At 41.3% G+C, this 15344-nt stretch overlaps 1 protein-coding gene across 1 annotated transcript in view; it reads right to left on the minus strand.

The window, feature by feature from the left end:
- cyld (cylindromatosis (turban tumor syndrome)) overlaps nt 1–15344 on the minus strand; it is a 40707-nt gene that overhangs the window by 16651 nt on the left and 8712 nt on the right. Inside the window, exons 3-10 of the mRNA XM_078400399.1 lie at nt 13220–13519; nt 10487–10586; nt 8586–8681; nt 6597–6722; nt 4824–5191; nt 2631–2796; nt 1630–1771; nt 552–674 (exon numbers count right to left, since the gene is read on the minus strand). Coding sequence (XP_078256525.1) covers nt 552–674; nt 1630–1771; nt 2631–2796; nt 4824–5191; nt 6597–6722; nt 8586–8681; nt 10487–10586; nt 13220–13519 — 1421 coding nt within the window. The remainder of the gene's footprint in view (nt 1–551; nt 675–1629; nt 1772–2630; nt 2797–4823; nt 5192–6596; nt 6723–8585; nt 8682–10486; nt 10587–13219; nt 13520–15344) is intronic.

A 15344-nucleotide genomic window follows, 5' to 3' on the forward strand; every position in this document is an offset into this window, starting at 1 on the left:
TCACTCTACTGGATATTTTTTACTTTCCCAAGGAACAAAAACATATTTTCAAGTTAACGTTCCTCAGCAGTTTGCATTTGCTCGTGATCCCATGTCAATTAAGATTTTGGTTTTAGTTTAGAGGCACAGGATGGAAACAGGCCATTTGGCCCATCGAATCCACGCCGACCATCGATCACCCATATACTAGTTATCCCAAACTTCGCAACCTACACACTGGGGGCAATTTGCAGAGGCCAATTAACTTACAAACCAGCACGTCTTTGCAATGCGGGAGGAAACCGGAGAACCCGGAGAAAACCCACAGGGTGAACGTACAAAATCCACACAGACAGCATCTGAGATCAGGATCGAACCTGGATCCCTTGCGCTGTAAGGCAGCAGCTCTACCGCTGTGCCACTGTGCTGTCCCCAAACATGCCCTCCCTAGACAGACAGTTCTGTTTTAGGCTTCAATTATTTCTGGAATGCAAAGTAGTTCAATTAGGTTTCTATAAATATTTCTACATTAAGTTTAAGACATGAAGGGCATGAAAATAGGCTGCACTTACTTTCTCAAAGGATTGACTATTTCTGTCCTGAGCAAATCTTGCGTTTCACTATAAAATTCAACATCATCCTTTTCTTTAGGCCTAAGCAGTACAGTATCCAATACCGAACTAAAAGCAAACATACTGTGGAGAAAATAAATATTAAATCATGAGGAAGTATTTACGATTTCAGCATCACTCCATATAGTTTCCTGTTTCAGCTATGAATGTGTCACATATTACTGAGGTTAATCTTTTCCCCACATGTACAATAACCTGTATCTCTGCCTCTGCCACCCCACCATCACAATGTTCTTTGGTTAATGTCCTTCCAATCTGAGGACCAGGATAGAAGTATGAGAAAATAACTGCAGATGCTGGTACAAATCGATTTATTCACAAAATGCTGAAGAAGGGTCTCGACCCGAAACGTCACCCATTCCTTCTCTCCCGAAATGCTGCCTGACCTGCTGAGTTACTCCAGCATTTTGTGAATAAATCGACCAGGATAGAAGGATTGGGTGATGACAATAAAGATGTCATATTTGCCCATGCAATCTCAGAATGATTGGGTTATCATGTGATGAGCGTTTAACGGCACTGGGTCTGTACTCGCTAGAGTTCAGAAGGATGAGGGGGGGACCTCTGAAACTTACTGAATAGTGGGAGGCCGGGATAGAGTGGATGTGGAGAGGACGTTTCCACTAGTGGGAGAGTCTAGGACCAGAGGTCACAGCCTCGGAATAAAAGGACGTGCCTTTAGAATGGAGATGGAGGAATTTTTTAAGTAAGAGGGTGGTGAAACTGTGGAATTCATTGGTGCAGGCAGCTGTGGAGGCCAAGTCAGTTGATATGTTTAAGGCGGAGATTGACAAATTCTTCATTAGTACGGGTGTCGAGGGTTATGGGAAGAAGGCTGGGGAAGGGGGTTGAGAGGGAATCATAGATCAGCCATGATTGAATAGTGGAGCAGAATTTATGGGGCAAATGGCCTAATTCTGCTCTTCTAACTTATGAACATGAATGAGAAACTAGGTCAGGAGGAAGTCGCACTTCAAGTTCAGAACCGCATACTGCAAATATGTTTGCAAATGCTTACCAGAACAAAGTGGAGTCTAAATAACAAGAATTGTAATGCCCTTGAATGCCCTTTTTCTTTCCAACCATTATGGCTAAACCTTCCTTCTCCATCTTTGGAGGAGTGTTTTCTTTAACCACTTCACTTCGGTATCCACCAAATGCTGAAACAAAAACAAGCAAGCAATTTTTTCAGCATTTCTGATAAACAAGAAATGCATAGCATGGAATTTAGCGTATTTAAAGAACAGAGTTTAGAAGCAAGGAACTGCAGATGCTGGTTAATATACAAAAGGACACAAAGTGTTTAGTTTAGTTTACCGAGGTACAGTGAAGAGCTTTTTTATTGGAGCAAGTCTGGTAGCATCTCTGGAGATCATGGATAGGTCACGTTTTGGGTCGAGATCCTTCTCCAGGCTGAAGCAGGGTCTCAAAGCAAACCTTGCCTATCCATGTTCTCCAGAGATGCTGCCTGACCTGCTGAGTTACTCCAGCACTTTGTGTCCTTTTGTGAATTTAAAGAACAATTTAGTGAGCAGACATAGTTAAATTAGTGTAAATTGGACGCGAGGAGCAAGGGCTGGTAGGAGGTTGAACTGGGGTAATGCCTCCAGCATTTTCAGGTAGGCTGCACGAGGCGCCCCGGGATACAGAGTTGGCCGGGCAAAGAGAGGTTTGCAGGAACTGCTCAAATATATCGAGCGCGCGGTGCCGACCGGACTTTGAATAATGGCGCCAAAATTGTCAGTACCCGCATTGATACTATATGCAAAATGAATTTCACTCTGCAGTTGCATATGTGACAAATAGAACACTATTGTCTATTCCATGGCGTGTTTAAAAAAAAATTTAACACGAAAAATAACTGTTAAAATGAATCTAGTCGGGTAGCTTGATCTGAATCAGTGAGAGATGACACGGCATTATAGAGAGCGCACAAAGAAGAAATATTGACTGGAAACGTCGAAAGACACGGGAAAAACTTGCGCAATGGAAAGACAAAATTACACCCAAAAACAATACCAATTGAATTGCATCTTTCAATTTGATTGGAGTGATGAGACAACGATGCGAATCTTGAATCAGGTCGGCAGCTTTTAAGCTTGACAAATAACGCCTTCTTTGAAGCACATGCAAAGTACCGTACTCCTTTGAAAGTGCCGTCCGTGCAGCCCGCACTTTCCTCTTCCTGAATAAAGACAAGAATGTAGAACCATCATATCTTAAATTAAGAACAGCAGCAGCTCCACTCATATAAACAAAGATAGGATAGACCACTCGACCCTAAAAACCGTAGCACGTCACGGCACCATTTTAGTAGGCAGAAACTTGCAGAAACATTTTTAAAGAAAAATAACAAAAATCTGTGAATTGATGGATGAGATATATTCTGCATTTTTATGGTATCATCACACATACTGTTCCCCCAAAACACTGATTACACTGCGAGTGGCATAGCGAACGGCAGGTATTGCCCACTAAAATGGTGGGCGTTACGCTCCTTTGCGTACTACACTTCAGTATAGGTGATTTCAATGGAGTGGCTCATCTTGCTCCTCTAATATCTTTGCTTATAACTGTGGGAGTTGTATTTATCGACTGCTGACAATCGATTGGGAATTCTGATCAGTTTTCGGCTCAAAAATATCGAGGAGTTCACTCAGTGAAAATTGCCTCAACTCTCAGTCAGATGGCTGTTGATCCATGTCCTACTCTCGTGTCTTGAGCATAAAAATCTAGATTGACACCCCCATGCAAAGGAAACAAAAGTACTTAAGTAACTCAGCAGGTCAGGCCGCATCTCTGGATGGAGAACATGGGTAGATGGCGTTTTGGGTTAAAACCCTTCTTCAAACTGATTGTGGAGGGAGGGGGGAGAAAACAGCTGAAAGTAGGGAGAGGCAGGACAAAGCATGGTAGACAATAGATGGACATAGGCAAGGGAGGGGGTGAATTCTCTGCCACAGAAGGTAGTTGAGGCCAGTTCATTGGCTATATTTAAGAGGGAGTTAGATGTGGCCCTTGTGGCTAAAGGGATCAGGGGGTATGGAGAGAAGGCAGGTACAGGTTACTGAGCTGGATGATCAGCCATGACCATATTGAATGGCGGTGCAGGCTCGAAGGGCCGAATGGCCTACTCCTGCACCTATTTTCTATGTTTCTATGTTTCTATGAATGACAGATGGTTGAAACAAAGGCCAGAGATAAAAGCAGAAAGCGTCAGACAGGATAGAAGCGTTGCGAATTTTGAAGCCATAGATGCTGCCTGATCCACTGAGTTACTCCGGCACTTTTCTGTATTAACCAACATCTACAGTTCCTTGTTTCTACACTCCAATGCAGTTCTTTGGAGTAGTTCACTGACAGAAAAGCCATTTTCCTGATGCAAAGTGTGCTTTTAGTTTAGATTAATTAGTTTAGTTTAATTTAGTTTTGAGATGCAGCATGGAAACAGACCCTTCAGCTCACTGAGTACACATATTTTATCCTACGCCTCGGGGATAATTTGTAAAGATGCATTTTTGCTTTTAGTCCATCAATATTAAAGCAGGGATGAATGGCACGCAAATGGAGCCACCGTCCCTGTGGAAAAAGATCTTTAGTCATTTCACTTCATGCTTTTAATTAATTAATTTCTAATACTCGGAACGGTGGAGGAGGACATCGACACATCGCCAAGCCAGCCTGACCGCTGCAACGATGACCCAGTGCTGTCGTCATGACAACGGGCCTTTATGGCCAAGCTAAGACTCAACATTTATTTTTAATTTTGGACTTGTAAGGTACAAGATGGCACCTAAAACATGGCTCCCAATCTCGTTGTATCCCAATCTCGTTGTACCCCTGTACAATGACAATAAAGATATATTGTATTGCTCAGTTCTATTCTACTACCTTACACTGTTATGCTTGGCATGGTTGTGCCCAAAGTGTAGTAGGGTTGTCACTGAACTGGATGCAAAAGGAGAATTTCACCTAGGTACACATGACAATAAAGTACCATTGACAATGTTGAGCAGTTAATAGCCACCATGTCAAGTTCCAGAGCAAAGTCCAACGCCCAGGGCTTAGTCACTACCTAGAGCGATTCTGCCATGCAGACTGCTTCTTGGATGCAGAGGGTGGGTTTGTGCAATCTTCCCAAGGAAGCAGGTCCAGGCTAGAGCATGATCTGCCTCACCAATTTTGCAATAAGATTATGTCCATTCTACTTACAAGTTCAAGTCCAGCAATCTGCTCATTAACTCCAAGAGGCTGACCAATCCAGCGAATCACTCCGTACAGAGGAGGATTTTCCTTTACTTGTACCAAGGAACCCTCCTCCAAACCGGGCTGTTCTTTGAATGGCACTCTCACGACTTCAGTATCTTGACTAGCACTGGTGTTCACGTCCATCATTACTGATTGAACAGACAAGGAGAGGGGATGGCCAATGCTTCCATTTACACTTGGCTTTTTGGTGAGGCTGAAGGGCAAGGAATGAAATTTGTTTTCATTTGAAAGCGAGGCTTGAGCCGACGATGTGGGTGGCGACTGACTCAAGTTTGGTTGCGTATCCACTAGTGATTTTGCTGAATCTTCACCTTAAAAAGATGAAAGAAAAGTATCTTACAATGTATTGTAATATTTTCAATAAAAACAATGAAGCTGTGGAACAATTGTGAAATATGGTTTTGATGTGAATCAGTATTTAGTTGTAGTGAAGAAAATGTGAATAATTGAATAATATGCAAAGATAAGTACAGGACATGAACTGTAGATGCCAGTTTATACCGGAAATAGACACAAAGTGCAGCAGTAACTCAGCGGGCCAGGCAGCATCTCTGGAGAGAAGGAATAGGTGACGTTTCGGGTCGGAAAGTCTCAAGAAAGGTTCCAAACCAATAAACTTCACCCGTTCCTTCTCTCTCAGAGATGCTGCCTGACCCGCAGAGTTACTCCAGCATTTTGTGTCTATCTTCGATAAGGATAACACAACCTCCGACTGCCTGAACAAAAATCCTGAGATAACAGAAAGGTCAGCAATTTAAGATAATATAAAAGAACCAGGAACTAGCACAACACAAAGAAATCTATTAATACTTTGTTATTGTGAGCTGAGGTGCATTGTTAAACAAGTGATGAAAGCAAATTCAATAGTAGCCTTCAAAGAAGTGAATATGAAAGTACGTCAGAAAAATACATTTGAAAGATATGATACTGTGAGAATAATAGTCAATGTGATGAGACACCTCTCCCAGTTGTTGACAGGCACTCGATGTAAATGGCTATCTTGGGTTTGAATGGGCCAGGTGTCTCTTTGTCAAGCCAGGAGCCCAAGTTAATGCCAGATTGTTTTATTCAAAACATAATTTTTTATTTATGTTTTGAATAAAACATTAGCAGCTTGCTTTGGCAGTTAAGGATCAATTGCATTGATGTGAATCTGGAGCCGTATGTAAACTAGATAATTTATGTTAAGAACAACAGATTTCCTCCCCAAAGGGTCCAATTAAACTACCAACCAGCATTTGCATGATATTTATCTTTGTTTATGTTTAGAGAAACAGTGTGGACACTGGCCTGTTGGCCCACCAAGTCCACACCGACCATCGATCACCCGTACACTAGTCCCATGTCATGCACCCCAGGGGCAATTTATAGAAGCCAATTAACCAACAAATCCGCACGTCTTTGGAATGTGGGAGGAAACCGGAGCATCGGAAGAAAACCTACACGGTCACAGGGAGAACGCACAAACTCCGCACAGACAGCACCCATAGTCAGGATCAAACCCAGGTCTCAGGCGCTGAAAGTCAGCAACTCTACTGCTGCGCCACCGTGCACTAGGATGAAATCTGAGCACCGAGAAGAAATAGACACGCAGACTCCACAGAGGTCAAGATCTAACCTCGGTCACTGGAGATATTTACGATAGCAGCACAAAATGGTGTGTTACTGTTCCACCCCCAATGTGCAGATAAACTCTGGTGATGCTATGTTCAGTACCTTCATCGATATACCATGTACTTTTGGATTTTGTTTGTGGATCAACCGATGTGCCATTTAACGTGCAGCGTAACTCTGATCGGCTCAGATTATGGCCTGGAGATTTTCCCAGTTGTGAAACAAGCCCTGCCAATGACAAAGTTAAATCCTATATTAAAACGCAACACATTTCCATTTGTGAGTAACATGTAGAACAATGATAAAGATCATTGGTATGAACATCGACTTCTCCCACTTTAGATAGTTCCTTTGTCCCTCTCTTCCCCTCCCCTTCCCAGATCTCCCTCTATCTTCCTGTCTCCACCTATATCCTTCCTTTGTCCCGCCCCCCCTGACATCAGTCTGAAGAAGGGTCTCGACCCGAAACGTCACCCATTCCTTCTCTCCTGAAATGCTGCCTGACCTGCTGAGTTACTCCAGCATTTTGTGACTAAATACCTTTGATTTGTACCAGCATCTGCAGTTATTGTCTTATAAGATCAAGAATAATCAGTAAAGATTTACTGGATGTACTTGACTTTGGAAGGAACAAGGTAGAAACAAAAACAGAGGACATAGGTTTAAAGTGAGGGGAGAAAGATTCAATAGGAATCTGAGGGGTACCTTTTTACACAAAGGGTAATGGGTGTACGGAACAAGCTGCTGGAGGAAGTAGCTGAGGCAGGTATTATCGCAACATTTAAGAAACATTTAGACAGATGCATGGATAGGATAGGTTTAGAGGAATACAGGCCAAACACAGGCATGTGGGACCAGTGTAGATGGGGCATGTGGTCAGTGTGGACAGGTTGGAACAAAGGACCTGTTTCCACGCTGTTTGACTCTAAAACTGCTAAAAATGGAAAGGGAATTGGAAAACCATACGGAAGCCATTCATTACAAGAACATGCTCTGTTAACATAGAAGAACAAAACTATGATCATTCTATAGCATTGCCAATCTAATTAAATGATTCATTTGATAAGTTAAAAAACATTATGCAATTTTATTTGAGTGCTTAAATTGGTATACTAATTTTACATTGTTTCAGAGTATAGATCTGTTGATTCTCTTTTTAAATATAGAGCAAATGATTCATCCATTATTAACACATTTACACCTGTTAACCATTTTTGAAAACATTTGAACATTTTGTAAATGCTTTGTGCATCTATTAAGTTTAAAGAGTCTGCACGCAGCGAGTCAAAAAATGCACTCCATATATTGCCAACCCACTGGGTTTTGCAGAAAACTGAACAGTAAATTATCAGAGAGTTGAAAGAACTGCAGATGTGAGTTTGTATCAAAGGTAGACACAAAATGCTGGAGTAACTTAGCGAGTCAGACAGCATCTCTGGAGAAAATAAATGGGTGACGTTTCAGGTCAAAAACCTTCTTCAGACTCCGATCCGACCCAAACATCACCTATTCCTTTTCATAGACACATTTCTGAGTAACTCCATTTCTGAGTAACTCAGCGGGTCTCTGGAGAGAAGGAATGGGTAACGTTTCGGTTCGAGACCCTTCTTCAGATCCGAAACATCATCCATTCCTTCTCTCCAGAGATACTGCCTGCCCCACTGGGTTACTCCAGCTTTTTGTGTCTATCTTCGGTTTAAACCAGAATCTGCAGTTCCTTCCTGCCTATCCCGCCCGCTGTGTTACTCCAGCATTTTGTGTCTATCTTCAGTATAATCTACCATCTGCTGCTCCTTCCTGCACATTGTAGCCTTGCAGGTTTGGGCACCTGCACATCCAAGCACTTGTTAAACATGATAGCACGATTTAAGGCACTGAGTTTTACATCTCCACCACTTTCCATGGCAAAAAACATCCCTCAATCTACTAATTACCCAAAACACATGCCATTTATGAATAAGCCCTTCGGGAAATAAGTCATTTCTATCCACCAGGTAGAGGCCAGAACTAAATCTTCTCCCAACGTCACTTGTCATGGCATTTGAAGGTGGATGCTTCAGGGTGTGGAATAGAACAGAAAGCCACTCCTACCTTTATTCTTTGATCTGTTACTTATATTTGAAGAGAATTTTTCATGACACGCTCTTGATTCAAAACTTTGTTTGAAAGACCTGGTTTCTGAATTATCTGAAAAAAGGACAGAACAGTGAGCATCTTCAACAGGTTAACAATCAACAATTTTTAGGTTCTGAAGTGCTTTTACAATTGTCAATTTATGACATGGCAGTTTGTGTCAAAAATATCCAATTTTGATTCCAATTGACAAATGTATCAGATGCAAATCATTTATTATAATATAGTGGAAAGGCAAAAACATACTGAAGCCATTCATTATAAGAACATGTTTTCTTATGATAGAAAATAGATAATTAGATAATGTTTTTCAGGATATCAAGTACATTTAAAGTTAAAGACCTTTCTTAGACAAAATATAATTTCAAAATTATTACTGTTGTAGTCTGTCCCAAATATTATGACAGCTGCAATTGTCATTCTGTTTGTTGTTTGATATATGATATTGCCAACACAAACTCATAATTTCACTGGATTCCATTACATTTCAAGCAATGTCACAATCCTAAGAACAAATAGATGAGTATTTCAAGCTTCTTCTACCATGCTTAAAACAAAAGTTAAATCAAAAGCCATCCATATCATTAGCTTATTTAACTACATTTATTCCACATTCCTTAATTTCCTTGTCTAAGAGAGACGGATGAATCTCATTTCCTCGTGACCGTAACCGTCCATTGGACCGTACAGATTTACTACCCTTGGGTGAAAGACCCTTGATATTTAAATTCTCCCTCCCTTGTAACACTTTTTCAGAGGAAACAGTGCCTCTCTACCTTCCAGGCAGTTTTATCACGTAAAATCTTTCTCAGTCATTCATCTCAATCATTAGGGGTTAACAAATGTTCAAAAGAAAGCCGACACAAATATTCTGACTTTAATTTTTTTCCTGTATTTAGTTTCTACTTTATTCTTGAAAAATGCCAATACATACATGAAAGAAACTCTGCCTTCAGATGTCAATTGTATCATCCACTAAACAGATTGCTGACAAATATTGTACTGTCCTAAATGGATTGTTAAAAGGATAGAGCTCTGTGACATCACAAAGAACATTACTACATACACTAATGGTTCAGCAACAGCAATCTTAGACAATTGTTGGCTTCTGAAAACACCTTGTGTATTCCGTGAGGAAACACTATCTAATTATGACTTCAAAAGTACCAACTTAAAGCAAAAACAAAATGTTAAGAGTAGACACAAGGAATTGCAGATGCTGGTTTACAAAAAAAGACACAAAATCCTGGAGTAACTCAACGGGTCAGGCAGCATCTCAGGAGATGATAGTTAGGTGACATTTCGGGTTGGGACCCTTCTAAATGAAAGAAGCAGATTCTGACCTTGGGTGCTGTCTGTGTGGAGTTTGCACGTTCTCCCTGCGAGCTGAGTTTCCCCGGGGCCTTCCGGTTTCCTCCCACACATTGGGGCCAATTTACAGAGGGCCAATTAACCTACAAACCCACATGTCTTTAGGATGTGGGAGGAAACCGGAGCGCCTGGAGGAAACCCACAAGGTCACAGGGAGAATGTGCAAACTCCACATGGATAACACCCGAGGTCAGGATCGAACCCAGGTTTCCGACGCAGTGAGATGGCAGCTCTACCAGCCGCGCCTCTGTGTTGTGTCAAAGACTGCAACTCAAGACTGTGCCGTCACGATGAAAGAGATGTTTGTGCAAAGTGAAAGTAAAGAAACTAAATGAGCAAGCATCCTGTCCAAATTACTATTTATAAAATGGATTCTTTCATTATGTCACATGAACCCTTATGCACTTCGTAAACACAATATAAATGATATAGGAAAGTCTCCATTGGAGAATTAATTTTCTTAACTTTTCAAATCTGAAGATGTATACCTGGGATTACATCTTCAATCCAAAGAAGAGCCAAAGCTTGCAAATATCTGCATAATACTTTCCCTTTCCATGTGCCATCCCAATCACTGAAGCCATTGTCCTGAAAGCACAAGTTTTAGTATTAAACAGCATTCTTGTACTGATCATGTAATGAAAGGTATTTAAGCTTTCAATGAGTAATAATACCGAAGGAAATATATATATTTTTTAATGCTTTTACTCACTACCTACACAATTTGGTGGTTTTATTTTCTTCTTGATAACCATGACTAATCTTTTGTTCCCCATCGCCCTTAGATTTGTTCCACCGCGGTCATTCCTTTTTCTCCCTGGTCGTGTCCCACAGAAGGCACAAAAGCTTGAAAGCGCGCACCACCGGACTCAGAAACAGCTTCTTCCTCTCTGTTGTCAGGTTTCTGAACGGTCCTTTCATACGCTGGGTACTGTCCGATTCCCCTCTACCCCACAGTGGAGATTGGACTTTGTCTCTGGTACTGCTGCGCTACAATGCTGAGAACTATAGTCTGCACTCTGCATCTTCCATTGTGCTCTTTCTATTGTACTTGAGTTTGATTTGATTGTACTTAGGTATGGATAGCAAAGCTTTACATTGGGCCTCAGTTTACAGGACAAAAATAAGCCTAAACCTAACTCTTCCCCACCACTTACAGGGTGGCTAGGATGGTGGTAAAACGTGGAAGGAGCATCCTACAATTCAGTATCAGATGCGATACAATTTCCAATGTACACAGTTGTTGAATTTAGCAACTCATTGTAAAGTAAGTTAATTTGGTGATGACCTCAATCTACAATTCAGAGAACATAACCAAAAATAAAATCAGAACACGTTGGGCAAAGTACTTAAGATAGAACAATGACAGGTAAAATGTAACATTATTCAGTGTGATTAAGTGCAAAGAGAATAAGGAAATAGACTCTATGCGTCTATCCCTTCTATTCCTCTCAAAATGGTCAAGAAATGTCCAAAAGTCCTACTGGACTCAATAAAGATGTGAAAGCATTGCAGAGTAATAAAGCCGTAGGAACAGTCAATTACACTTGTATAACAGTTGAGTACAAGTCAGATGAGCTAATGCTCAAACTGTGGAGCACTAGTTATGCTGCATTCCTGTGTAGTGAATCTAATGCTGATAACCAAGAAACCATTACAGCCTTCAAAGGACTACCAAGTTATGAGTAGAACACAAAGTGCTGGAATAACTCTGTGGATCAGGCAGCTTCTCTGGAGGACATGAATAAGTATTATTTCGGGTAGAGACCCTTCCTAAGACTGTGAATATACGCAAGTTAGAAAACTACAATCGCAAATACTGTCCAAATTGTTATCCTTCACGTAAAGAGAAATGAAATTGCAAAAGTAGAGAAGTTGTAGTCAACTCTTGCTCAGGTAAACATAATTGGACCCATCATTGGGCTAACACATGAGAGATGATTAATGGGCCTGTACTCATGGAGTTTAGAAGGATTGGGAGGGGGGGAGGGGGGGAGAGAGAATCGACACACCTCATTGAAAGCTACCAAACAATGAAAGGCCTCAATAGCGTGGATGTGGAGAGAAAGTTTCCAGTAATGGGAGTCCAGGACCGGAGAGCACAGCCTCAGAATAAAAGGATGTACCTTTAGAATGGAGATGGTAGCAAATCTCTGGAATTAATTGCCACAGGTAGCTATGGAGACCAAGTCATTGGGTATTTTTAAAGCAGAGATGGATAGATCAGCCATGATCGAATAACGGAGCAGACTTGATGGTCAAATGGCCTAATTCTACTCCTATGTGTTATGGACTTTTGAATTCTTTGGAGGATAAAGAAGTGGTGTTAACTTTTACAGTGGTTGCACTTTTAAAGTGGACAATACTGCAGCTTGGAACCTCATCGGATACTCAAATCACACACAGCACAGAGGTGGTGCCACTCGACTCTACCTAATATCTTTGGAATAAGGTTTTAAAATGCATTCACATGTACAAATGTACAAGATCCTTTATCCTGATCGACAAGCAAAAGAAGAATCAACAGCTGCAGCCCACACATAGTCTCTGATGAAGAAATATATTGCTTCTCTATATCCTATTGTTATTTTGGTGGGATGGTGTCAGCCTAAAACTGGTTGAATATTTTCTTACAACAGCGAAACATTGGAAAAAAAACTTCAGTGGTTGAGAAGATCTTAAAAAAAACAGTACAAATTCCTTCTCATAGTATGCTATAGTTTCTCTGTTAGTACCACAATTTCCTCATTTCCACAGTTTTTTACACTAGCATACTTCTCTGAAACATTAGGCTTGGCGTGTGCTAAATCTTTTAAACTAAAGTATGCCAATGGTTGGAAAAACAAAAAGCGAAAGGTGTACGAAGGAACTACAGATGCTGGTTTAAAACGAAGATAGATACAAATAGTTTTGAGTAACTCAGCGAGTCAGACAGCATCTCTGGAGAAAAGGATTGGGTGACATTTTGGGTCGAGACCTTTCTTCAGACTAAGAATCAGGGGGAGAGGGTAACCGAGAAATATAGTAAGTACATAAGACAAGTGAATGAAAGATATGGAAAAAACAACAATGATCAAGGAAATGTGGAGCCCACAATGGTCCATTGCTGGCTGCAGGGTAGGTGATAACGAGTTACACAGATACTGAAATTCAACAGGCACAAGATGTTCAACGCGACAGGGAAAACAATATTAGAATGCACTTGAACGAAATCTTCTCACCATATGAACGCCTAAAAAGTAGCCGTAGTCTTCTTTTCCTGGCAGGAGGCCACAGAACACGACTGTGCCAAACGTGAACTCGTCATTGGTTAATGTAACCACCCTGGAGTTGATCGGCAAGGCAGATTTTTCACTGAAATAAAACCTCTCGGCGATCCCAGTTTCGTGTTCCATGTCACTTTCCTCTTCCACAAGCCCCAGTTTGTCAAATGGGAGAAAAACCCCACAGTCCTCATCACACTCAAACAATTGTTTGTCTTTGTACGAGCCGTCGGTATAGCCTTGACCGCGGCCTTCTTCCTGTTAAACCAGCGACAAACACATTGTTATTCATTCACTCAAGCAGATTTTGACAGATTTTATACAAATGAAACAACTGGCTACACTACACGTTGAAACTACAAGAACAATGACAAATTCATAGACATTAAAACACATGTACAAAATCATGAGGGATAGATCGGGTAGACACAGTCTCTTGCCCAGAGTCGGAGAATCGAGCAGCTCACCAAGTCCACACTGCCCATCGATCCCCCGCACACTAGCACTATCCTACACACCAGGGGCAATTTTTACAGAAGCCAATTAACCAACAAACCCGCACGTCTTTGGGATGTGGGAGGAAACAGGAACACCCAGAGAAAACCCATGTGGTCACTGTGAGAAGGTGCAAACTCTGCAAAGTCATAATCCGCGGTCAGGATCGATCCCGGGTCTCTGGTGCTGTGCGGCAGCAACTCGACCACCTGCGCCACTGTGCCGTCCAATCAGACTGAAAAAGGGTCCCGACCCAAAACGTCACCTATCCATGTTCTCCATAGATGCTGCCTTAACCGCTGAGTTACTCCAGCACTTTGTGTCTTTTTTAATTTTAAATGTATTTTGATTTCCTGCCATCAAATGCAGGAGGAAAATAGAACCCACGCCACCCAAGGAAGCCTCACGTATCAAAAGAGAAGCTAATGATCCTGATGAATAATTCAGCACAGCCAAGTAGGCAATGGGGAATTAACAAATTAATGGATGGCCATTGTGCATCGAAGCTAAAATGTATAAAAGCAGCAAATTACAGCAGATTACAGACAGATCCTGATGGAATGGGAACTGGGCAAGCATCAGACCAACTCAATTTAAAACAAATAAATGTAGTCTTAGGAATTTAAGTGGCACAATCTTAATGCTATTAAGCATGAGAAATACTTAAAGATTTGTGAACTAAAATACCTAACCAGGCTGGAAGGACTTCAGAAAAAATAGATTAGTACACTCTGCTAGGAGGATTAAATATCAATAAAATTATCATTATACAAGACCTTGTGCACAGTACTTATGTCCAATTTGCTTCACTCGTTTGTTGGCTGATGTACAAACTTTGGAAGGAGTTCAAAGATTGATCACTAAATTATAATGTTATCAAAGGCTGATGTATTGGTGACATGGTCAGAGAACAGCAGATGGCGTTTAATGCTGATAAATGTGAGGTGAAACATTATGGACATACTATGGACGCTAGGAGATACACCGTGAACGATCGTGTCCAAGGCAGTACTGAAGAACATGGGGACTTTGGCATGCAAAACCAAAGATCCTTGAAGGTGGACTGTTTCCATCCTGTGCAACTCTGGGTGATTGATACTCCTTTTTCTGAGAAGGCGTCAAGATAACAACCTCTCCTTCAACATTATGGGTGGTGGCGGTATGGACTTTGTACGTTCTCCCTATGCCAGTGTAGGTTTTCTCCGGGTGCTCTGGTTTCTCCTACACCCCCAAAGGCGTGCAGGTTTACAGGTGAATTGGCTTCTGTAAATTGTCTTCACATTAGTATTCACCAAGAATTTAAAAAAACAAAAGTGGTACAATGTAGCCCGAGGGATTAATTAGCTCATTTATAGTCTTTTCCGTAGAACAGCACAGCACAAGAACAGACCCTTCTGCCCACAATATTGTGCCGAACATGATGGCAAGACCATCTCTTATCTACCCGGACATAATCCATATCTCTCCATTCCTTGCATATTTCTACACCTATCCAAGGGTTTCATAACAGCCACTATCATATCTGCCTCAACCTACCTGATTTAAACTTTGCCCCCTCACCTTAAAGATATGCCCAAGTGTGCAAGAA

The sequence above is a fragment of the Rhinoraja longicauda genome, chromosome 6 (genome assembly GCF_053455715.1).
Source record: "Rhinoraja longicauda isolate Sanriku21f chromosome 6, sRhiLon1.1, whole genome shotgun sequence".
Classification (NCBI taxonomy): Eukaryota; Metazoa; Chordata; class Chondrichthyes; order Rajiformes; family Arhynchobatidae; genus Rhinoraja; species Rhinoraja longicauda.